This window comes from Gorilla gorilla, chromosome 4 (assembly GCF_029281585.2).
Source record: "Gorilla gorilla gorilla isolate KB3781 chromosome 4, NHGRI_mGorGor1-v2.1_pri, whole genome shotgun sequence".
In the NCBI taxonomy this organism is placed as follows: domain Eukaryota; kingdom Metazoa; phylum Chordata; class Mammalia; order Primates; family Hominidae; genus Gorilla; species Gorilla gorilla.
In genome coordinates, this window is record NC_073228.2 from 10,356,564 (window position 1) to 10,380,802 (window position 24,239).

The 24,239-nt window shown below is 50.2% G+C and overlaps 1 protein-coding gene across 4 annotated transcripts in view; it reads left to right on the forward strand.

Moving 5' to 3' along the window:
• Positions 1 to 24,239, forward strand: part of NPLOC4 (NPL4 homolog, ubiquitin recognition factor) — an 81,208-nt gene that overhangs the window by 46,646 nt on the left and 10,323 nt on the right. For all 4 annotated transcript variants that reach the window (XM_019026452.4, XM_055389439.2, XM_019026451.3 and 1 more), the window contains exons 12-15: positions 2,008 to 2,168; positions 19,318 to 19,389; positions 22,283 to 22,378; positions 23,851 to 23,967. In XM_019026452.4, coding sequence (XP_018881997.1) covers positions 2,008 to 2,168; positions 19,318 to 19,389; positions 22,283 to 22,378; positions 23,851 to 23,967 — 446 coding nt within the window. The remainder of the gene's footprint in view (positions 1 to 2,007; positions 2,169 to 19,317; positions 19,390 to 22,282; positions 22,379 to 23,850; positions 23,968 to 24,239) is intronic.

The window sequence follows — 24,239 nt, forward strand, 5'->3', positions numbered from 1 at the left end:
CCGGCGCTCTATCCAGCATTTGCCTCTGCTCCCTCTGAGCCCTGCATTCTTTCAGCGTCATTTATGCCACCAAGCACACGGGCAAGTGAGGTGCCTGTATCTTTGCTGAGATATTAGTGGTCATTTGTGCAGGGCTGGCTGCCTCCTGAGCATTTGGGTTTGGGGCAGGGAGAAAATCCTATGCTGGTGAACTGTGCCTTTGGAGCGAGTTTGACCCAGGGTTTTGAAGCCAGCCATCACTTGCCTCCTGTGTGTGTTGAGAGCTTCATGGCGGCCAGCTCTACCTCCTCCCTCACCTTTTTTGATTGTGTGGCCGTCAGGTTTGCTTTCTGATGCATGTTTGAAAGCCACGTGCACTACGTTTCTGTTTTCTGATCATAAGTGATTCTTTTTGTCAAAGAAACTGAAATAGAGGTATTGAGGGTTTTTTTTCATCCAAAACTATAACAAATGTTGAGGGCTGGGCACAGTGGCTCACACCTGTAATTCCAGCTCTTTGGGAAGCTGAGGCAGGAGAATCACGTGGGGCCAGGAGTTAGAGACCAGCCTGGGCAACATAGTAAGACCTTACTTCTAAAACAATAAATAAATACCTAAAAAATAATGAGATTGTAGTCAGCACGTAACTTCAGTTCTGGAAGCACACCTCTGCGGCGGTGGGCGTCTCCCCCATGCCTGCCTGCCTCCTCCAAAGGCTCAGGCTGCCCCCATGGCATCATCTGCCCAGCTCACTTCAGGGACCTGGTCTAACTGGACCACACTGCCGCCTCTCAGCCATGATCTGTAGTTCTCTTGTCCCCACATGAAGCCATTCTGGAGGCTTCGATGGAGTGGAGACTGGGAGAGAAGGACGGGGTGGGCGGTGTGGAGGGTGAAACCGTGGAGGAGCTGGGCTCCCAGGTCTGCCCACAGCCGTGGAGTGGCACCTGCACCTCCACACTGTGTGATGACACCTGGTGGCATTGACTGTGCGTGGCGGCCTTGTAGGTTTCTGTAAGACAGAGGCTGCTGTGTATACAATACCATGACTGGATTTGTATTAAAAATAGTTTCCGTCTTGCTCTTCTCCCACCCCCTCCCCCATCTCTGCCTCCAGATGAATTTATCCTCCCATCCTTACCGTGAGCCTAGGGATCTATCTGCCATTTACACCCCTGGTGTTATTATGAACCAGGAGCCCAAGTGCTGATGACACTAAGCCTGGCTTTAGGGGCAGATGCTAGACAATGTTTAACAATCTTTTTTTTTTTTTTTTTTTTTGATCGATTGATTTATTGTAAAGATAGGGTCTCACTATGTTGCCCAGACTGGTCTCAAACTCCTGGGCTCAAGCAGTCCTCCCGCCCTGCCCTCTCAGAGTGCTCAGATTACAGGCGTAATCTGAGCCTTTTCTTTTCCTTTTTTTCTTTTTTTCAAAAGTTTAACAATCTTGATTTCCTGATTCTGATATGGCACGTCCTTAGTGGCACCTGTGTGTGGAGCCAAGTGTGTGCGGAGCTGCAGCGTGTCCTGACCTGCGTGTCTAGGTCTTGTGCTGTGGCCACCCAGCCATTGACTACTGAATTTTTTTTTTTTTTTTTGAAATGGAGTCTGTCACCCAGGCTGGAGTGCAGCGGCACAATCTCGGCTCACTGCAAGCTCCGCCTCCCGGGTTCACGCCATTCACGCCATTCTCCTGCCTCAGCCTCCCGAGTAGCTGGGACTACAGGCGCTCGCCACCGCACCCAGCTAATTTTTTGTATTTTTAGTAGGGACGGGGTTTCACCGTGTTATCCGGGATGGTCTTGATCTCCTGACCTCGTGATCCGCCTGCCTCAGCCTCCCAAAGTGCTGGGATTACAGGCATGAGCCACCGCGCCGGCCGACTACTGAACATTTTTTAACTCTTAGCCCTGACAAACTCTTGAGGGTTTGTTTTTTCTGTTGATCAGAGGTGAAGAGTTAACAGATATGGACTGGTTTTGAATGCCGTTTGGTAGACTCTTTTTAAAGGTCTCTCTCTTGCAGGTGGTCCTGACAACCAAGTCCACTTTGAAGGGTACCAGGTGTCCAATCAGTGTATGGCACTGGTCCGTGATGAGTGTTTGCTGCCGTGCAAGGACGCCCCGGAGCTTGGCTACGCCAAGGAGTCTAGCAGTGAGCAGTACGTGCCTGATGTGTTTTATAAGGTAAAAGTATGGTAAGAAAAAGAACTCTGTACATGGAGAATGGTGTGAACCTGTCTTGGACCTTTCTAATTTGGGTGCATTCTGCCTATAGCAGCCGTTCGTCAGCTGTGGTTGAACCCTGCTTGTCACTAAAGGCTTCTGTCACGTTTCTGGGGCTGGATATTAGCTACTCATGCTTCCATGGCGTAGGGCTTCTCACCAGAAGTGGAGCTACATGCACTGGGTTTGAGATCAGTAACACCAAAGCCGACCATTGCAACACAGACAGTCTCAGTTTCTAAAGATGACAAGATGGGGCCTTGGCATGGTGGCTCATGCCTGTAATCCCAGCATTTTGGGAGGCCAAGGCAGGAGGATCGCTTGAGTCCAGAACTTCAAGACCAGCCTGGGCAACATAGCGAGACCGTGTCTCTACAAAAAGTAGATGTGGTGGCATGAACTGTAGTCCCAGCTACTCAGGAGGCTGAGGTAGGAGGATCACCTGAGTCCGGGGAGGTCAAGGCTGCAGTTAGCCATGATTGTGCCACTGCACTACAGGCCTGGGTGACAGAGCGAGACCCTGTCTCAAGGATGGGGGTGGAGATGAGAAGACTGTGGGAGATGTTTCGGGACCTTTTTTAGAATCATGCCAGTTGCAGCTACTCAATGTTTTTTCTTTTTGGTGTTTCCTGCTCCTTTGGGGGCTCCAGTTACACATGTATTTGGCTGCCTGAAGTTGTCCTGCAGTTTATTGATACTCTGTTCATTTCATTTCAGTCTTCTTCAGTGTTTCATTTTGGATAATTTCTATTAGTCTTCACATTCGTTGATGTGGACTTCTACAGTGTCTCATCTGCAGTTAATCTCATCCAGCATATTGTTCATCTCAGACATTGTAGTTTTCATTCCAAAAGTTTAAGTTGTTAATTGCTTCCTGTGTTTCTACTTAACTCTTTGAACATAGAGGATACAGTTATATTAACTTTTTTCGGCCAGGCGCGGCGGCTCATGCCTGTAATCCCAGCACTTTGGGAGGCCGAGATGGGCGGATCACAAGGTCAGGAGATTGAGACCATCTTGGCTAACACGGTGAAACCCCGTCTCTACTAAAAAAAAAAAATACAAAAAATAAGCCGGGTGTGGTGGCGGGCACCTGTAGTCCCAGCTACTCGGGAGGCTGAGGCAGGAGAATGGCGTGAACCTGGGAGGCGGAGCTTGCAGTGAGCCGAGATCGTGCCACTGCACTCCAGCCTGGGGAACAGAGCTAGACTCTGTCTTCTTTTTTTTTTTTTTTTTTTTTTTTTAAAGAGACAGGGTGTCGGCCGGGCGCAGTGGCTCACGCCTGTAATCCCAGCCCTTTCGGAGGCTGAGGCGGGCGGATCACAAGGTCAGGAGATCGAGACCATCCTGGCTAACACGGTGAAACCCCGTCTCTACTAAAACTACAAAAAATTAGCCGGGCATGGTGGCAGGCACCTGTAGTCCCAGCTACTCGGGAGGCTGAGGCAGGAGAATGGCGTGAACCTGGGAGGCAGAGCTTGCAGTGAGCCAAGATTGTGCCACTGCACTCCAGCCTGGGTGACAGAGCAAGACTCCGTCTCAAAAAAATAAAAAATAAAAAAATAAAGAGACAAGGTGTCACTATGTTGGCCAGGTTGATCTTGAACTCCTGGCCTTGAGCAGTCCTCCCGCCTCAGCCTCCAAAAGTGTTGGGGTTATAGGCGTGAGCCACTGCGCGCGACCTATATTAATTTAATGTTGTTATATACTAACTCATATCACCTGCTATTTCTGCATCAGTTTTAATTGATTGATTTTTTTTTTCTAATTATGGGTTAGCATATGTGGGTCTACAGCTGCAATGTGTTTTCTGTGGACCATCTGTCTGTCTGTCCTTGTTACTGGGGTGCTGAGTGTGTGTGGTGTGCTGCTCATTGTGTATCACAAGCCAGAGACTCTAGCAGGGTGTTTTCTTCCAGAGAGGGCTTTCCTTTCCTCCATGGGAAACGTGGTGGTGGTGAGCTGTCCATCTCCATCCAGGTGGCAAGTAGCTGGTCAGAGCTGACTTGCATTTTGATGAGACTTCGTCTATTGTTGATCCTTCCCTTTTTCTACAGTGTAACCCCTTAGGGGTGCCATCTGAGAGCCTGGTAGAGCTCTTTGTGAGGTGACAGTCTTCCTTAAATCTTTGTCTCATTGGACCTGAAAGGCTGGGAGATACAGTCTGTCCAGAAGTTTCTTGTTTTCCTCATGCCTCATACAGCTTAAATATGTAGGTATCCCATGTACCTTAAAACTTTTGCAAGCATCTTTTTTTTTTTTTTTTTTTTTTGAGACAGTTTTGCTCTGTTACCCAGGCTGGAGTACAGTGGCACGATCTCGGTCCACTGTAGCCTCCGCCCCTTGAGTTCAAGCGATTCTTGTGCCTCAGCCTCCCGAGTAGTTGGGACTACAGATGTGTGCCACCTGCCCGGCTAATTTTTTGTGTTTTTAGTAGAGACTGTGTTTTACCATGTTGGCCAGGCCGGTCTTGAACTCCTGGACTCAAGTGATTTGCCCACCTTGGCTACCCAAAGTGTTGGGATTATAGGCGTGAGGCCACCCAAAGTGCTGGGATTACACCACACCCAGCTGCAAACATCTTGAGGGGGGAGAATGGCTGCATGTTTGAAATTCCTGTGTCTCCAGAGTCTCTGCCAGACCCTCATCTCCCAGCACTCACTTCCTGCAGGAGGGGAGGGAAGGGGCTTTCCATCTCAGTGCCACGGTCCCCTTTGCTGGGGGTCTTCTTATCTGGTTTGGATTCAGGCCCCTGCCTCCCCTTCCTCCCTCCTACCCAGTTGGGCAGGCTGGTCTCGAACTCCTGATCTCAAGTGACCTACCCACCTCAGCCTCCTAGAGTGCTGGGATTACATGCATGAGACACTGTGCCTGACCTATATTTTTCTTTTGAAACAGCATCTCTCTCTGTCACCCAGACTGGAGTGCAGTGGCGTGATCTCAGCTTGTTGCAACTTCTGCCTCCTGGGCTCACGTGATCTTCCTGCCTCAGCCTCCCGCGTAGCTGGGACTATAGGCGCACACTACCATGCCCACCTAACTCTTTTGTATTTTTAGTAGAATCAGGATTTCACCATGTTGCCCAGGCTGGTCTTGAACTCCTAGGCTCAAGCAATCTGCCTGCCTCGGCCTCCCGCAGTGCTGGGATTATAGATGCTGGGATTACAGATGTGAGCCACTGCACCCAGCCTCTGATTTCTTTCTTTCTTTTTTTTTCCCCCCCCCCCCAGAAACGGAGTCTTCCTCTGTCTCCCAGGCTGGAGTGCAGTGGCCTGATCTTGGCTCACTGCAACCTCTGCCACCTGAGTTCAGCGATTCTCCTGCCTCAGCCTCCCGAGTAGCTGGGATTACAGGTGTGCACCACCACGCCTGGCTAATTTTTAAATTTTTAGTAGAGATTGGATTTCACCATGTTGGCCAGGATGGTCTCAAACTCCTGACCTCGTGATCTGCCCACTTTGGCCTCCCAAAGTGCTGGGATTACAGGTGTGAACCACCACACCCGACCTTGATTTCTTTCTTAACGATGTGGATAATCAGCTAATATGAGCACAGTTTTGGGAATAAAAGCAAACTTTTGTTTCCCTTTTAATCTTTGATGCTTCTCTGTCGTCAGTCATCTCCATGAATCATGGATGTTACTGGACTCTGTTCTATTCCGTTGGCCAGTTTTCCTAAACCAGAACTAATACCATACTCTTTTTTTTTTTTGGCGACAGAGTCTCATTCTGTCGCCCAGGCTGGAGTGTAGTGGTGCGATCTCAGATCACTGCAACCTCCGCCTCCCAGGTTCAAGCAATTCTCCTGCCTCAGCCTCCCGAGTAGCCAGGACTACAGGCGCACGCTGCCACGCCTGGCTGATTTTTTGTATTTTAGTAGAGACAGGGTTTCACCGTGTTGCCCAGGCTGGTCTTGAACTCCTGAGCTCAGCAGGCAATCTGCCCACCTCGGCCTCCCAGAGTGCTAGGATTACAGGCGTGAGCCACCGTGCCGGACCTCGTTCCCATGTTCTTTAATGTCTCTTAGAAAGGTTTTCAGTTTTCTCTGTGGAGGTCTTACCTATCATTTGTTAGGTTATTCCTAGGTACTTTAATTTTTTTTAAGCCTGTTACAAAATAGCACTATCTTAAAATTACATTTTTAAACTGTTGCTGTTTGAAACAGGTAAATTTTTGTATCCAGCAACTGCTATCTGTTCCTCAGTATTATTATTTATAAGTTTAGTCTTTCGCATTTCCTACACGTATTATCCTTTCCATCATCAGCCCTTCTCATTCTCTGGGCTTTTCCCAGTGTTGCCTGGGATGTCCCAAACAGCACTCATGACAGTGGAAGTCTCTGGCACCTTTGTCTTGCTTTTAATTGTAAAGCAAGTGCTTTTAGGATTTTATCGTTAACTGTGAGTTTGCTGTAGGATTATTTTTAAATACCCTTTTCAGACTGGAAATTGGCTTTTTTATTTCCATGCATTATTGTAAGTTTCTTGCACTTAGGGATGGAGCTCCCTTTTGTCATGAAATATGTGACATTTCCTTAATCATTCTGTTGTTTTCATAGAGTGCTTATTTGCCCTCTGTTAGCGAGAATAGGCTAGAAATACTTCCCAAAATTGTTTATAGCCCTGTAGGATTTGAGACAGATTTCTCATGTTTCAGGAAAATATCAGTTGGAGCAAAGAGAACTGTAAAAGCAAACATTGAAGTCATCCTTTTAGTCCTCCCATGGACTTTGTGGTTGAAGGTAACATAGGCCTTGTAAACAAAACCTGCACCAATATTTGTCTAAGGCTGTTGTTTATCATGTTGTTGTCTCTGGCAATAAAAATTGGAAACAATTGAAAAGCCCCATCCCAAGGGGATATTGAGTTACAGCTGGACTCTGGGATAGCATGTGGTTACTAAAGGTATGTGTTTGCAAATTATTTAAAGATAAGGGGTAAAACTTAGAAAGTAAAATTAAAAGTGCATCTATACCTAGAGTATAATATCAATTTTTTTTGTTGTTTTTTTGAAGACACATATAGGCGTTTGCACATGGATGTGGACATACATTTACATGCACTCACACACGGGGTGGGAGTAGAAGCTTCCTGACTGTCCTTCAGGAGGGAGGAGAGTCTACAGCTTTGCCCTGTCCCATATGTAGCCAGTAAGAGAACGAGGAAGAGCCTTGTGGACAGATGAGGGGAGCTGTGCAGATGCTGACCTTGGAGAAGTGATTTGAAGGCACATTTGTGTCATCGTTCACGTGTAGTTTTTTAGGAAAGCATATGGGTGTACACATAGTCCTGTGAGGACCAGGAGCTTCCCGAGGGACTAGGGCCAGCCAGCCTCACTCATCTCTGGGGCAGCCAGGTGGCAGGAAGTGGGGCTTTTCTCTTTCACCTTTCTTGTGAAAGGGAACACTTGTGCCCTGCAGAGAAACATGAAGAAAACATATTTAATGATAAGTACTCTTTGCATCTGGTAGAGTTCTTGTTTCCTTTTCTATTCTTTTAACTTCAAAACAAAGACTTGTAATTATGGAGAATAAATGAGTGCATTTATTGACTGTATGGCCAAATCAGAATGTATTTAATTGGTCTTGTGTTGATGGCCTTTGGTTCTTCCTGGTTGTTACAGAAAGTGCCACATTTAACACCCTATACCTCCTCCTGTGACATCTTTGTATATCTTCAAAATAGAATTGCTGGGGAGGAAGGTTTTTTGAGTTTTGATAGATATTTCCAAGTCGCTCACTAAAAAGTCATACTAACATCTCTCTTGATAATTAGGAAGAAGAGTTTAAAATAACTTTCCAGCCATGAATGCACATGGGTGTGTCACACACTCTGCGTCATGTGGCAGTGGCTGCTGTGCTGGCGCACACGGGCGCTCAGTTGTGAGTGCGCAGGGGCAGCGCCGCAGGGAGGAGGCCTGGCCCTGGCCGGGAGGCTCCTTGGGTTTTCGTGTGTTTCTTCGAATCGGGAGGCTGGCTGTGGCTCACTGCCCGTCAGCCCCAAGAGCCTGCAGCTGTGGAGCCTTATGTGCAGCCCCAGAGCCCAGCTGGTGGGGGTTTTGTTTGGGCAGGCTGGGACCTCCTGCCCATCACACAGGGACAAGACTCACACTCGTAGACTGTTGTACAGCCAGGAGGCGCTTGACTGTCTCCTGTCTTTTCATTTAAAAAGAATACTAATAGACTAGGTGTGGTGGCTCATACTTGTAATCCCAGCACTTTGGAAGGCCAAGGTGGGAGAATTGCTTGAGCTCAGGAAGTCGAGGCCAGTCTGTGCGACATAGCAAGACCTCATTTCTACAAAAAAAAAAAAAAAAAAAACTTAGTCGGGTGCTGTGTCATGAGCCTGTGGTCCCAGCTACTCAGGAGGCTGAGTCAGAAGGATCTCTTTAGCCCAGGAGTTCACGGCTGCAATGAGCTATGATTGTACCACTGTACTCCAGCCTGGGCGACAGAACAAGACTCCTCCAAAAACATGCAGACATACATACACACACAGAACACTGCTAGATGCTTAGGTGTTCAGCTGCTTCCCACTGAAGGTGAAACTCAGGTCCATGCCCCTCATCGGGCATCACAGCTGAAAACCTGGTATGGATGTGATGTGCAGGCATCTTCAGCTTTGCCCTTTCATGCCCGTCATGCCACAGCTTGCTTACCTCATGGCCCTCCTGGTTGTGCTGCTGCTGCAGCCTGCGGGACAACCACTGGGCCTCAGCTTGGGCTCCTAGAATCATAAGTTCTCTGGAAATGTTCCCCGAGTAAGTCTTCCGACTGGCTCCGTCTATGCTCCATGTTTTCTGGTGATTCACTGTGGTGTCTGGGCCCCTCGGGTGTTCTTTGGTACAGAGGAGCCCTCCTCATGTTCCCTCTCTGACACCAGGGTGTGGTGGGTCCACCATGGAAGCACATCTCTGCTGTCAGCACGTCCCAGAGACATTTTGAGATGGTCTGGGACTCCATCCAGGGCATAGCGAGGCTACTAGCTCTGCCCAGAAGGTCTAAGTTATTCCTGCGCCTCTGCTTTCAAGATGCTCTTTCCTGCGTCTTTGTGATGTGTGAGGATGTGGCAGGCTACGACCTTTCTGCCACAGAGATCACACAGCCTCCAGTCCTTTTACTTCCACTCCTCTGGACATGGGACAGTGGCTCTAGTGTCTGGAATCTGACTTGGCTTTGTAGCTGTGCCCTTACCACCTTGCTGGCTGGCGCCCCGGGAGTATACTGTCTTCCCATGGACTGCCTTCACTGGCTGATTTCTGTAATCGTTGTGGGGGAGTGAGGAGAGGTGGCCTTGGTGCTCTGGAGGACTGGCTGCCCCTCTGGCTGGAGCCAGTTGTCTCCTCACTGCCCGCACCTATGCCAAGGGTCTGGGCGTCCACAGGGCTTATTCCTCTGGGACAGGGAGAATTGGTTGATTGGGTTTGAGGGAGCCTCTTGAGGACAAGTAACAATTGGGCACTTTGACAAGGGGCTGGCTTCCAGTTCTTTTGTGACATGGTGATTTTATTAACTGACTTTTTTTTTTTTTTTTTTTTTTGAGTTGGAGTCTGGCTGTGTTGCCCAGGCTGGAATGCAGTGGCCCAATCTCGGCTCACTACAACCTCCGCCTCCCAGGTTCAAGCAATCCGGCCTCAGCCGCCCGAGTAGCTGGGATTACAGGCACCCGCCACCATGCCTGGCTAATTTTTTTGTATTTTTAGTAGCGACAGGGTTTCACCATGTTGGCCAGGCTGGTCTCAAACTCCTGACCTCAGGTCATCCACCCGCCTTGGCCTCCCAGAGTGCTGGGATTAAGGTGTGAGCCACTGCTTCCAGCCTTACTGTGTTTTAAAATCTCTATTTTCTTCTCCTTCAGCCATGAGGAAATAGTCTGACGGGCATAAGCCCACAGGTGGGCTGGCCCAGGGCCACTGGGGATTTTGTACTTCCATGCCATGTCTCTCCCAGGCCCCCAGCTCTGGGCGTGGGAGGCTGGCCCTGGGCCCTTCGGAGCTGAGCGGGGAGCGAGAGCTATTGTGTTTGGGTGGCCAAGCCCTTGGTAGCACTGACCTGATTCACTGTGCGATGCTCTCACAGCATCCATTCTCTCATGTTCAGAGAACACCTGTGAATTGCCAGGCCCTGGAGTTCATGGAGAATGGAGAAGGGCTCCCTGCATCGGGGAGACTGCTGCAGCAGGGGAGGTGGGCCACCCCAGCGGAACGGGTAGAGAAGCTTGGAGTGCCCTGGTGGGTCGAGTCCTGAGAGGGGAGAAAAGGTGTCAACTGGCAGAGCAGCTCTGGGGGTGTCTGGAGGAGATTGTTCAGACAGAGGCAGCAGCCTGTTCCCCACACAGAGAGTGATAAGCAGGGTGGCCTGCTGGGGTAGAGGTGGGAGGGGCCCCTGGAAGCTGAATCTATGGTTGGAAGTGAGATGAGGGCTTCTGAAAGGTGCTGAAGGGAGATGGCTGTGCTGGGGCTGTGAGACGATCACTCTGGCTGCTGGGCTCGGAGCTGGAAAAGGAGACTAGGGTAGAGAGTAGAGATGGCTGTGCAGTAGTGAGGGGGTTGAGTGTGTGGTGTGATCGAGAGAAGAGGCAGGCAGACTCCAGGGTGTCCAGGCCAGGCTGGAAGGCCGGGGATCTGCTGGTGATGTGCTAGTGCAGAGACACCACCCGGGGTGAGTGCATTGCTTGGGAGAGGCACATGGTACAGATGGTGTTGGGGTGGTGCTTGAGGCCTGGTGAGAGGCCGAGTTGTCCATCCTGGAGGGGATGGCTGAGGAGAACCCCTCCTTGGGGGAATGAGGTGGAGAGCACCGGGAGGCAGGAGCTGGGGAGGAGGGGCAGGAGCATAGCACCCTGGAAGACAGGCAAGAAAGGAGCTCCCTGGTGAGTCAGGAGAGGAGGCTTTGCCTTCAGCAGCTCAGGGGTGTTGGGAATTTTGATGAGCCTGGCTGAGTAGTAGATGAGCAGCTGCCGAGAGTGAGCTCACAGAGGAGAATGGGGGTGAGCTCACATCAGCAAGCTGCATGACTCTTTCGGGGGGTTTCACTGCAAGGGAGAGCAAAGGACAGTCACCAGTATGGGAAGTGGGATTGAGAAGTTTTCTTGTTTGGGTTTTTATTAACGTAAGGGAGATACTGGCATGGGCATGTACTGCTTCCTGGTGTCCAGCAAAGGAGCTAATTGGCACACAGAGAGGAAGGGGCATGGTCCGTGTGTCAGGGACAGCTTTGGGGCATCTGGAGACAGGTCAGTACAATGAGGATGGGAGGCAGAGGTGGGTGGAGCTGGCAGGAGCGATGGGGTGCAGGTTTGGGGATCAGCTTGCTCACAGGAAGCCACAGGGTCAGCTGAAGGGGGAGGCTGCAGTGGAGACCGCCTTTTAGACCAGGAACTTGTGAAGGGGGTGTTGTCCAGGCAGGAGGGAGAGGCTGGCAGCAGGAGGGTCTCAAATCTAAAGATCAGCATCAGACAGCTCGAAGTCTATTTATTTTTGAGATGGAGTCTCACTCTGTCACCTAGGCTGATGTGCAGTGGCACGATCTTGGCTCACTGCAATCTCCGCCTCCCTGGTTCAAGCAGTTCTCCTGCCACAGCTTCCCAGGTACTTGGGATTACAGGCGCCCACCACCACGCCCAGCTAATTTCTTTTTTGTATTTTTAGTAGAGAGGGGTTTTGCCATGTTGGCCAGGCTGGTCTCAAACTCTTGACCTCAAGTAATCCACCTGCCTTGCCTCCCAAAGTGCTAGAACTACAGGCGTGAGCCACCACACTAAACAGTAATGCGTGCAGTCTATGCTGTGTGCACCTGTGGCCCCAGGTACTCATTAGGCTGAGGCAGGAGGATCGCTTGAGCCCAGGAGTTCGAGGCTGCAGTGAGCTTTGATTGCATCACTACACTCCTGCCTGGGCAACATAGTGAGACCCTGTCTCTAAATAAATAAGTATGGAACATTTTAAATATGAAATGAAATGTATGTTTATTATGAAAAAATTAAATATTGTAGATTGGTAAGAAGAAAATGGACGCCCCCTAGCACCCTTTGTGATATGGATAGGCTTTGTGTCCACACCCACACCTCATCTTGACTCACAATCCCCAGGTGTCAAGGAGAGATGAGGTGGAGATAATTGAATCATGGGGGTGGTTCCCCCGTCCTGTTCTCAGTGATAGTGAGTGCATTCTCACAAGATCTGTTAGATTTATAAGGGGCTCTTCCCCCTTTGCTCGGCACTTCTCTTTCCTGCCACCTTGTGAAAAAGGTGCCTTGCTTCCCCTTCCCCTCCTGTCATGATTGTAAGTTTCCTGAGGCCTCCCCAGCCATGCTGAACTATGAGTCAATTAAACCTCTTATAAATTACCCAGTCTTGGGCAGTTCATTATAGCAGTGAGAAAATGGACCAGTCGTACCGTTTATCTGTTGAGAGCTTCCCGTGGGTCAGGTGTTAGGCCTGGGGTGCCATGGTGAGCAGGTCCCTCATGGTCCCTCTTCTTGGAAACTGTGGAGGTGTCCTGTTGGGGAGCAGGGGGCGCCGAGGTGGCCATTCACAGTGCTGAGACTGGAGTGTGTGAGAGGAAGCCACATGGAGTAGAATCTGCTGAAGCTATGTACCTGGAGAGCACAGCATGCACCCGGGGGGGCCAGTCTAGCTGGAGTGGCTTGTGGTGGACAGTGGGAGGCCATGGAAAGACTTATGGAAAGTGAGTTCTGGAATGTTCCTGCTGGAGGTGTCAGGAGGGGTGGTCTGGAGGCAGGAAGCTTTTGCAACAATCTAGGCATTGGATGCCAGTAGCCTGAGTCAGGAGAAGGCAGCAAGTTTAGAGGAGTGAGTGGGGCTGAAATCCAGCTAGGAGAGGCAGTGGACAGGTGCTGACAGCCGGATGGGGTGGGCAGGGGAGGTCCCCGCTGTAGAAGACCCATCCTGGGCTGCAGTGTGGGGAATGGTTTGGAGTTGGGGAGCTCAGTGAGAAGCTGGTGGTGTTGGCAATCCAGGCCACATGTCAGTTCCCTGTGGCCTTGGGGACGAGGGTGGTGTGCTGGGACTGAGAGGTTCGGAGGCCTGGCAGGTGTGCAGAGAGGAGCACAGGCTCAAGCCAGGTTCCTGGTTTTGGGGAGCAGGGTTGGCACTTGTGCCAGAGTAGAGCCATGGGTCTGTGTGGGAGGATGGTGAGTCCAGGTGCCAGCACGCAGAGTTTGAAGATGGAGCAGGACAGACGGTTGCCAGGACTCAGGTCTGGAAGCTCAGGCAAGAGATACAGGCCAATAGTTCCCTTTTCAGACTATCTGTGGAGAAAGCCTAAATTAACCCAGAAGTAGATGAGCCAAGCCGTGGTTCAGAGGGAGAAAAGAAGAGGGCGTTGAGCAACTCCAAGGATGGCTGCTCTAAAGAGGTCAAGGAGAAGGGGTCTGGGAGAGGTGGGAGGGTGATGTCCTGGTGCCAAGGGACAGTGCTGGGGTCCTCTGTCTGGAGAGCTGTGCGGACAGGCAGTCTGGCGAGGACTACACAGTGATGGGGTGGGGCGAGTCAGAGCGCCGTGGGGAGCTGAGGGGGCATAGGAGCAGCAAGGGAACCGCGTTCCTTCAAGGAGCCGGCTGTGGAGGGGCCAGAGGGCATCTCTGAGGAACCCACTGCCCCTTGCTGCGGCCAGGCATTGCTTACTCAGCAGGCCGTGGGGTTTGTTGGCATCTGGCGCTGTGAACAACACTTGGTGGACCCTGTAACTCATTCTTAGTGCATGCTTTAAATTACTTGGGATGAATTCCTAGAACTAGGATTATGTTGCCGAAGCTTACTGTGTACTCAAAGGGTCTGTGTGTCCTCCCACGTTTCCTCTGGGAATGTGGCAGGGTGGACACTTGCAGGTGGTGCTGCAGACCAGCCTTGCCCTCGCACCCGTGACTCTGGCAAGGACCAGGGGGGCCCAGGACCCTGCTCTCTGTGCTTCTTTGACCACAGGGAGTCTCCGGTGTTTATTGACTGTTTTCTTTGTGAGTAGCCTCTGTGTGCACTTAAGTATTTGTAAAGTGATTCATCATTTTTGGCATTCATTTGTGAGGTCTTTGTATATTAACCCTTTGTCGTGTGTTGCAAACACACGCCAGGTTTTCATTCTTTGTCTTTTATACAAAGAAGCTGAAATATTTTCTGATTTCAAAGATACCTTAACTCTTTTTCTTGTAATTTCTGCCTTTGTCATCGTACTTTGGAAGTACAATTGCCCCTCAGTTGACACAGAGGATTGGTTCCAGGACCTCCATATATAGTCAAGTCCACATGCACTCACGCCCCAAAGTGGACCCTTCCAACCTGCTTATATGTAAAGTTAGACCTCCGTATACATGAGTTTCCTAGCCCTCAAATACTGTATTTTCAATCTGTGTTTGGTTGAAAAAAGTCTGCCTATAGGTGGACCTGCTCAGTTCAAACCCGCGTTGTGCAACGGCCAACTGTAATTCTTTCCCTCAGAACTATGCATCTACCTACATACTCTTTCCGTGCTTTTAGGATTTAATTTTACTTTGAGATCCATAATCCATTTATGCACGATACTGGTACAGGTAGGAATCTAGCTTTTGTGCTTCTCTAGATGTTTGCCTGGTTGACCTAGTCCCACTGTTCATTGTAAAACAAGGTATCTGTGTCTCCTCATGTCTTACTTCTGGTCATCGTCCTCTGTGCCACTTACCTACAATCTATTCCTTTGTTGTTACCAAACTGCTGTGTTTGCTATAGCCCCGTAACCCACTGTTGTATTTGCTGGGACAAGACCCAGCAGCACACAACTTTTTAAAATAAGCCTTTTCACTCATAGGAGATTGTCTTTGCTTCCAGCATTATTCAGGCAAGTTTATCAATTAATCAAGAAACTGCCATTGACAGAAGAGATTCTGAATCACTTATTATAGCATATTCCCAGTCTAAGAGAAAATTTTGCATCTTCCCAGCAGCACACAACTTTTTAAAATAAGCCTTTTCACTCATAGGAGATTGTCTTTGCTTCCAGCATTATTCAGGCAAGTTTATCGATTAATCAAGAAACTGCCATTGACAGAAGAGATTCTGAATCACTTATTATAGCATATTCCCAGTCTAAGAGAAAATTTTGCATCTTCCCTTGCGGTGGAGTTGGGAGAGTCTTACTCAGTGTGAGACGGCTGTTGGGGTCCGAGCCTCAACTTCAAGGTTCCCCAAAGGCAGGAGGGAGGCCTGCGTGTGCCCTGGCCCTGCAGCACCGGCACTGACTTGGGAGGCGGGGAGCCTGCGCACATAGTGTGGGGGGCCCAGTCTCTACACGGCTGTCCAGCTGTCCTTGCTGATCGCTTTAGGAGGTTCACTCATCTTTGTAACCCTTCCTGTCTTGGACAGCAGTAGTGCCTGTGACCAGTGTGGTTGTGAGGACGAAGTGGCTCTGTGCACACAGCTGGCCCCTGAGAAATGCCAGCTGCCAGTTCTGTGTGCATCCAGTTGTTGCATATGGACTGGACTGTTTTCTAAGTGGTGCTTTTAAGAAACCAAGTGTCGGCCGGGCGCGGTGGCTCACGCTTGTAATCCCAGCACTTTGGGAGGCCGAGGTGGGCGGATCACGAGGTCAGGAGATCGAGACCACGGTGAAACCCCATCTCTACTAAAAATACAAAAAATTAGCCGGGCGCAGTGGCGGGCGCCTGTAGTCCCAGCTACTCGGGAGGCTGAGGCAGGAGAATGGCGTGAACCCGGGAGGCGGAGCTTGCAGTGAGCCGAGATTGCACCACTGCACTCCAGCCTGGGCGACAGAGCGAGACTCCGTCTCAAAAAAAAAAAAAAAAAAAAAAAAAGAAACCAAGTGTCAGCCGGGCGCTGTGGCTCACGCCTGTAATCCCAGCACTTTGGGAGGCCAAGGCGGGTGGATCATGAGGTCAGGAGATCGAGACCATCCTGGCTAACACGGTGAAACCCCATCTCTACTAAAAAATAGAAAAAAATTAGCCGGGCGTGGTGGCGGGCACCTGTAGTCCCAGCTACTCGGGAGGCTGAGGCAGGAGAATGGCTTGAACCCGGAAGGCGGAGCTTGCAGTGAGCCGAGACCGCGCCACTGCACTCCAGCCTGGGCGACAGAGCGAGACTTCATCTCAAAAAAAAAAGAAAAGAAACCGAGTGTCTGAAAGCTTTGTTTTTTCTGAGTTATCCTGTGGCGGCTCAGATCCTGGTGTCATTTGTGCCCCTTCTTGCCAGTTCTTAGAAAAGCAACACATTCAGGATTTCATTTACCTTTTCTAAAGCAGGGTTGATGCCATTCAATCAATGGAATTCACTGTTGTCCTGGCATAAAGCCCACATGCTTTTGTGTTTGTGTGTGTGTGTGTGTTTGTTTGTTTTGAGACAGTCTTGTAGAGATGGAGTTTCGCCATGTTGTCCAGTCTGGTCTGAAACTCCTGACCTCAAGCCATCTGCCCACCTCGGCCTCCCAAAGCGCTGGGATTACAGGCATGAGCCACTGTGCCCTGGGCATCCCCATTGCTTTTGAGTTAACAAAGACATCGATCCCTGGATTTCTCTTGGTGTCAAGACCTTGGCGCCACTGCTTCCAGAAGTGGCCTCTGGCGGGTGGCGAGGTGTTGGGGCCACAACCTCCGACCTCCTGGTGCCTCGCTCCAGGCGGAGATAAAGCTGCTGACACTTTGAGGGCTGCCAAACTTAGAATTAAGACATCCTCCTCCCAGCGCATTCCAACTGACATTTGCTAAGGCCCATAAAAAGTAATTGCCTTTTAAAATGGTGTGTAGGCCTAGGGATTGGCTGGCGAAAACATCTGAGTGAAGGCTTGCGGGAGAGGTAGAAGTGACCTGTTTCCCCAGGGAGGAAAGGGGGATACAACACCTTTATTTTCTTGGGGAGTGGAAAAGGTGCAGTTGGGTAGTTAAGTTTGAAAGAGAATAGCATGACACAAAAAAGAGAGAGGGGCATTTAACAAGAAAAATCCCTAGAGGGGGAGATTAAAGTGAACAGGTGCTGGAAAAATGTTTCTGCATGTTAGAGCTTAATTAGATTTGAAGATGAATTCCAGATGGGCTAATTATGTGTGAGTTGTTGCAGGTTATTTCTTGTAGGGGCAAGCGTGTATTTTTGGAAATGGTGATTTAGTTTGATTGGATTTGATTTTTGCCTCCTACCAAATCTCCATTGAGAAACCACCTCTTCTGGGGCCCCAGGACCGCGTGCAGTAGGGCCCTGTGTCTTTAGCGCCTCCATCACAGCCAGCAGAGCGCAGAATGCGGAAGCCCGTCCTGACTGGCAGCCACTCGTCACGTGGAAGGAGGACACACGACCCTCAACCAAGTCGGTGGAAAGTCATTTCAGTGTCCAAGGAAGGCAAACAGAGCAGAGCTGTGTATTTGCAGGAATGTAGCCTTTGATGGGGCAGGGAGCAATACGTGAAATGGAAATAGAGTCCAGGTTCGTTCTCCTGCCCTCCTGGAAATGTCGGTGGGATTTATTTGGACCATTTTTCTCTGGGAGGGCAGAGGCAAGTTCTTGTTGGCAGCTCTCTAGCTGTGAGTAGAGAAAAGGTGTGAGGGTATGGAGAACTGAGACACATTTCAGGCCAGAAATTGAATTTAAAATTTTTTTATTATTTTTTAAGACTAGTCAAGTACAATAGTGAGGAAGGGGGAGAGAGTAGAACAAGGAGTTGGATCTGTAACTGACTGTTAACAATCATCTGAGGTAACTCACCACCTTCGGACCAGCCAGAAATTTAATTTTCAAGCAAGAAACAGGGCCAAGGGCCAAATGGGGCCTGGGGCTTCTCATTAGGATAATGGACTTGGTTTGACTTGGTAACAGCTTGTGATGATTGTCTCAGAAGACAGCGGGGCTCCCTGACATCCCCAGGAAGGTGTGGTTGTGCTGGGGGTGGCCTCCCGTCACCCTGCACACCTCAGGGAGATTTGCTTGGCAATCCTTTCGGGTCTGAGAGCTCCAATAAACGTAAACTTTTATGTAAGGCCCTATAATTGGAAATTATGGATGTATAATTTATATATGACTTAATGAATGATTTATATAATGTTAAGTGATGATTTAGATAGAAAATATGACCCCCTCTTGCAGAATCTTTAATGAAAAGCTTTGGTTCTTATGAATTTATTTCTGGAGCTCTGTTTGAACTCAGCATGTTTGACATAAATCAGATCTAATTGTCATTTTATGATTAATGAACATATGCTGGCCGTTTTTCCCCATAATTAAACTTTATGTTCCGTGCATCTGACAAAGCAAAACAAGTTGAGACTTTGACAGATTGGTGTGGGGTTCCCGTGTCTTCATATTTGTGTGTGCGCTCATTTGTGCATGCCTTTATTTTATTAATGTCCAGTACTTGGTTTCTGGAAAGTCGGGTTTTCAGAGGTGTGAGTAAGATTCTAAGAGTTAGCATTCAGACTGTGAGGCTTCATGTGCTTTTGGAGGATAGACAGGGCACAGGTCCAACCTGAGGGGAACGCAGACCCTTCTGCCTGTCGCAGATCGCGCCTGAGTGCCAGGCCAAGCGCCATGGGTGGAGGGGAGGCATTTGATGTGCTCTCCCAGTGGGGAGTCCCAGTGCCCGAGAGCACAACTGCTTTCTCAGGCTGTGGTTATAATGAGCTCCAAGAAGTGGTGGAAGGTGGTTTCACTGCAAAAATATGCACGTTTTCCTTTCTGCTATCCATACACTTCAATAAGATTTGAAGTAATTTAAAAAGTGAAGGCCGGGCGCGGTGGCTCACGCCTGTAATCCCAGCACTTTGGGGGGCTGAGGCAGGTGGATCACGAGGTCAGGAGATGGAGACCATCCTGGCAAACACAGTGAAACCCTGTCTCTACTAAAAAATACAAAAAAAATTAGCCGGACGTGGTGGCGGGCGCCTGTAGTCCCAGCTACTTGGGAGGCTGAGGCAGGAGAATGGCGTGAACCTGGGAGGCGGAGCTTGCAGTGAGCGGAGATCATGCCACTGCATTCCAGCCTGGGCGACAGCACAAGACTCTGTCTCAAAAAATAAATAAATAAATTAATTAATTAAATAAAAGGTGAGACAAGCATGTGAAAGGAAAATCATTACCACTGATCGTCTTTGCTCACCGCTGTTCCCCTCTGACTATTGCAGGACGTAGACAAGTTTGGCAACGAGATCACCCAGCTGGCCCGGCCCCTGCCTGTGGAGTATCTCATCATAGACGTAAGTGCCCCCCATGCACAGCTTGGGCAGGTGGACCCATCGGGCGCCTTGTAGATGGGACTGCTGGGTGGTGGCTGCTCAAGTGAGGAGGCTGCAATTTAAGGCACCCTCTGCCTTGAGCAGTGCCCACCCCAGAACAGGCACCCAGGAGGTGGTTGTAGAATCACTGAGCGTGCGGTGTTGCTGAAATGCTCACAGTTTTAAGGGCTTTTTGTTTCAGTCTCAGGTTTTTATTTCCTTGACATCAACCTAGGGGTTAACTGTCCCCGTACTAAAGTACAAAGGACCACTGACCCCAGGCTAGGCAGCCTCTGGAAGGCAGCGAACCCCCATTGCTCGGGTCTCCAGTCACCGGAGCATCAAGCAGTCTTGTCCAGATGTGCTGTGCTTGGTGTGTGGCTGTCAGCTGTCCTGCACGTGCAGGTGCTTGCCCTAGCCCCAGCACAGCTGCCACAGCCCACAGTGTGTCTGGGTCACTCCGTCCAGGGTGGTCCCCAGGGGACACACCTGTGACTCAGTGTTCTTGAGTGAGGGCTCAGCGTGGTTTACTGGGTGGAACTCCAGGAGCCACAAAGGCCTCTGGCTCTTCCACATCTTCCCTGTGTCTCAGCTCCTTTTTGGAGGCATTTTATGGTCATGGAGACATGGCTGTACCATTGGCCACAGGGCAGCAAGGATGGCAGGATGAGCCTTTGCAGAAGCCAGTGCATCAGCCCCACCGGAGCTCTGTCCAAAGCGGATGGGAGGCGGCTCATTTCCTACGCCGCTGCCACGCCAGGATCTATTCAGGCTGCATTTGAAATCGGATGGGCACGTGATTCAGGCAGTAAAATATCATTGCATTCGGAGCAGCAGGTTCCCACGAGCCAAGCCCATCGATGCACCATTCCAACTGACAGCTCCTGAGAACACATTTATTACCTAGGCCGTGAAGGCATCTGGTTTTTAGACTACCTAGGGTGTAATTAAGATGAAAACAGATTGATGGAGCATGCACCCAGGAGGAGCAGGCATGATTTAAAACCAGCTTTCTCAGGTCTTCTACCCCAAGCAGCCTCCCCACCTCTTTCCTCTTCTTTTATAAAGGAAGTTAAGTTTTTGCCTTAATGCAGTTTTTCAGAAGTACTTGTTTGTGGGAGAGCATTCTGCTCTGTGATGCCCAGGCTCCTTGACCCTGTGGAAGTGAGGGATGGGGAGTCCTTGAGAGCAGGTGCCCAGAGAGGTGTGTCAAGCTCCATGCCCAGCCCTGGGCCACAGGCGCTGGCCTCGGCCAAGGTTCTTAAACCTTGGGATGGGATGGCTGGGCAGGCAGGAAAAGGCACCAGCCAGTGTTACTGGGGTTTCTTTGTGGGTTCTGGGGGCATCATCTGGCTGATAGACGATGGGTAGGGTAGGGAAATGGCTTCAGTGTAAGATGGGAGCTGATGCCCTTCCTTGGGACATCTGGGATGGGCTGTGTGGACTTTGGTTCTGTTCCCCTCCAAGGGCCAGTTACAAGGCCAGTAAGAGCCCCCGTCAGTCCCACTAGCTCACTCACTAGCACGTGTTCTGGGGGTGCCGCCCTCTCCATTTCTAGGCCTTCCCAAGGGACGCGCCTGAGCAGGCCAGGCTTTTGTCTCTGCAGGAGGTCAGCACCTCCCCTGTCTTCAGCTGGGACCCAGCACTGTGTGTACCAACACTATGTGTACCAGCCCCGTGCTGGGCACCCAGGAGGCGAGTACTCCGCTCATCTTCATCCTGAGGAAGAGTCAAGTGAGGCCCAGGATCCCGAACTGACGAGGCCATGTAGCTGACACAGGGCACTGCGGCCCGAGTCTTCGTGACCCACCCCGCCGCTTGCCCATGAAGGGCCAGCTCAGGCCAGAGATGCTGCTGGTGGCTCAGCTGTCCTTCCACAGCGGCTGGCGCTGGCACAGCAAATCCTGGGCCAGCCAGCTCAACAACTCACTGCCTTTGCTGATGCAGAAAACAGACCAGAACCACACTCATTCTTTAGAAATAGTCCCAAAGGAACCAGAATAGTTCCCCTAAATCTGGAAGAGGTGTGACCTCTGCTGCTGCTGTTGTGTTGCAGAGAAAAGCAGCATCAACTCAACTCGGTGCTTCTTTGGGGAGGGGCGTCTGTCACGAAGAATAAAAGTTGTATTTCTATTGATTCTTGCACATTTACCACTGTCCCTGTAGCATCTATTGATTATATCTTAGGTGCAAAGTGCCCTCTGTTGTCATTAAGGCCTGTCTGAGCCAGTGAAGGACTGAAGGACTTAGCTGGCCTTTGGGTATCAGCTCTGAGGGAGAGAGAAGAGCTGAACCCTGTGTTCCTCAAGGGCCTTACATTCACCCCTGCCTGGAAAAGCCCACAGCTCCATGGAGTGGCTCCCAGCATTCAGAAGGGGCTTAGTAAGCTGCTGGAGGGTGCTTTGTTTCTTGAAAGCTGGCTGATTCCTCATTTGCCCTCCAAATCCAATGACACGAATTTCTCTTGAGCAAAGTCAGCTCCTGGCCCCTTCCGTTCCTTTCTTGTCACCTGGACAAGGGGTCAAACCAGCCTTTAGTTCCTCCATAGCAGAGGGAGAGAACCTGTGTGACTCTGAAGGGAAGCTGTGCCGCGAGGGGAGTCCCAGTGCCCTTTTTGTCCGATGTCGAGGCCGGTGCACAGGCCGGAGGCTGCCCGGATATGGTGTAGTTTGCCTCCAAGATGGCGGAGTTTCCAAGTGTTCGTTTAGAGATGACACTAATAGATAATGGTTCCCTTTGATGGAGAGCTTGTAGAACATTCTCAGAATTGCTGGGAGTCGTTAATTCAGGCTCTGGGAGATGCTCTGGGCTGGCTGGGAGTCGGCCACACCATTTTCAGCCTCATTTATCATGGGTTTGTGTTTTTCTTCATTAGATCACAACAACTTTCCCCAAGGATCCAGTTTACACTTTTTCTATTTCGCAAAATCCATTTCCTATTGAAAACCGGGATGTATTGGGTGAGACACAGGTGAGCTCTTTGTCTTTAGAAACATAATTTAAGGTAACTGCTGATTGTTTATCTAGTGTCAGTATTGTTTTTCCAGAAAACATCAAGCTTTCAAACGCTCCCGATTCATTCTTGTGACAGGCCAGCTAGGGCCTACTGTGGGGCACTGCTGGTCACGTGGACGCCCTTCCCATGGCTAGGTGATGGACGGCCACAAAGGCTAATCCCTTGACGTCCTCAGACTGGCCACATCTTCAGTGGACCTCGTAATTTTCCCAAATGTGTTGCTTTGTGTCTTCTGCCAGCAGCCTCGTCACTGTTGGTTTGGCCTGGCCCCTGTCTGGTCACCTGCTGCCCTTCTCAGGCACCTTGGGGCTGTGTGGCTCCTCTCGGCCTGGCCTCGGCTTTCCCGTGTGTAGTGTTGATCTGCTGCTTAGCGTGGCTCCCGTGTTGGCCTCTGCTCTCACTGGCAGATCAGGCCAGGTCCGATTTGCTGTCACGCCTGCATACTGTGTAGACAGGCTGTGTACACACGGTTGTTCTTAAATCATAACTTGCTAACAGACATTTCAGAAGGTGGTCAAAGAATGTCTATAATGAGGTTTTCTTCAGTGGCTGACAAAGCTTCTCCTATGCTTTGATCCCCTCGGTGCCCATCCGCCCAGGGGACTTGGGGTGCTCACAGAGGTGCAAAGCCAGTTATTGGGGTGCACTCTTGAAGCTCTGTGTTTGGTTCTGCTGAAGATGTCCGTGCTGCATCACGGCTGCCCTGCACACTCCTCCCTCTTGCTGCCCTAGATGGAGAATACAGCTCAACAGGAACAGTCAGACCTGTCTCCCTGCCGTGAAGGGGGCCCCAGGCCCCTCCCACAGCCCACTCTCCACCTGGGGACCGGGGCGTATTTCCATGTTTGTGTCTCTGTCTGAGTCAGCTTTTTTTTTTTGGAAGACAGAGTCTCACTCTTATCACCCAGGCTGGAGTGCAGTGGTGCGATCTTGGCTCACTACAACCTCCACCTCCTGGGTTCAAGCGATTCTTCTGCTTCAGCCTCCTGAGTAGCTGGGATTATAGGTGTGCGCCACCAAGCCTGGCTAATTTTTTTTTTTGTATTTTTAGTAGAGACGGGGTTTCACCATGTTGGCCAGACTGGTCTCGAACTCCTGACCACCTGCCTGCCTTGGCCTCCTAAAGTGCTGGAATTACAGTGTTAGCCTCCACACCTGGCCAGTCTGAGTCAGCTTTATAAGCATGTCTCCTTGCACATCTGGGTAGTCAGGTGTGCTGAGAGCATCTTCTTGGGAGAAGAGAGCAAGAGGTTGCTTTGCAGCTGCCTGCTCCTCTTTCTTGGACCCTGTTCGTGGTTGCAGAGGCAGAGGGAGAGGTGTCTCAGCATTCAGTGTATTGAGTTGCGTCTTAGTAGGAAACAGCTCTGTTGCGGGGTCTGGCACTGGGGAACTGTATGGAACATTCATGTTTATTCCCATTCCTCTAGGACTTCCATAGCTTGGCCACCTATTTGTCTCAGAATACCTCATCTGTGTTCTTGGATACCATCTCAGATTTCCACCTCTTGCTGTTCCTGGTCACCAATGAAGTTATGCCTCTGCAGGTGCGTGTCCAAGTGTGGTGTCCGCTTGAGCAAGTGGGCTTTGCCTGCAAAGAGACGCCTGTGTCTGGCTTTTTTTCCTCCCAGACCAGAGCATGATTGGGAAACTGGGTCAAAGCTCGGGGTCACAGGTTGTCCCCCTTATTTGTCCTGTGGGCAGAGTGTAGGCAGCAGCTTTTCACAAGCAGCTTGTTGATAGAAAGATGAATTTTTCACCTTTAGCGTTTTCATTGAGTGTCTGCACCTCTGTGAGGAAGTACGGTTTCATCTGTTAC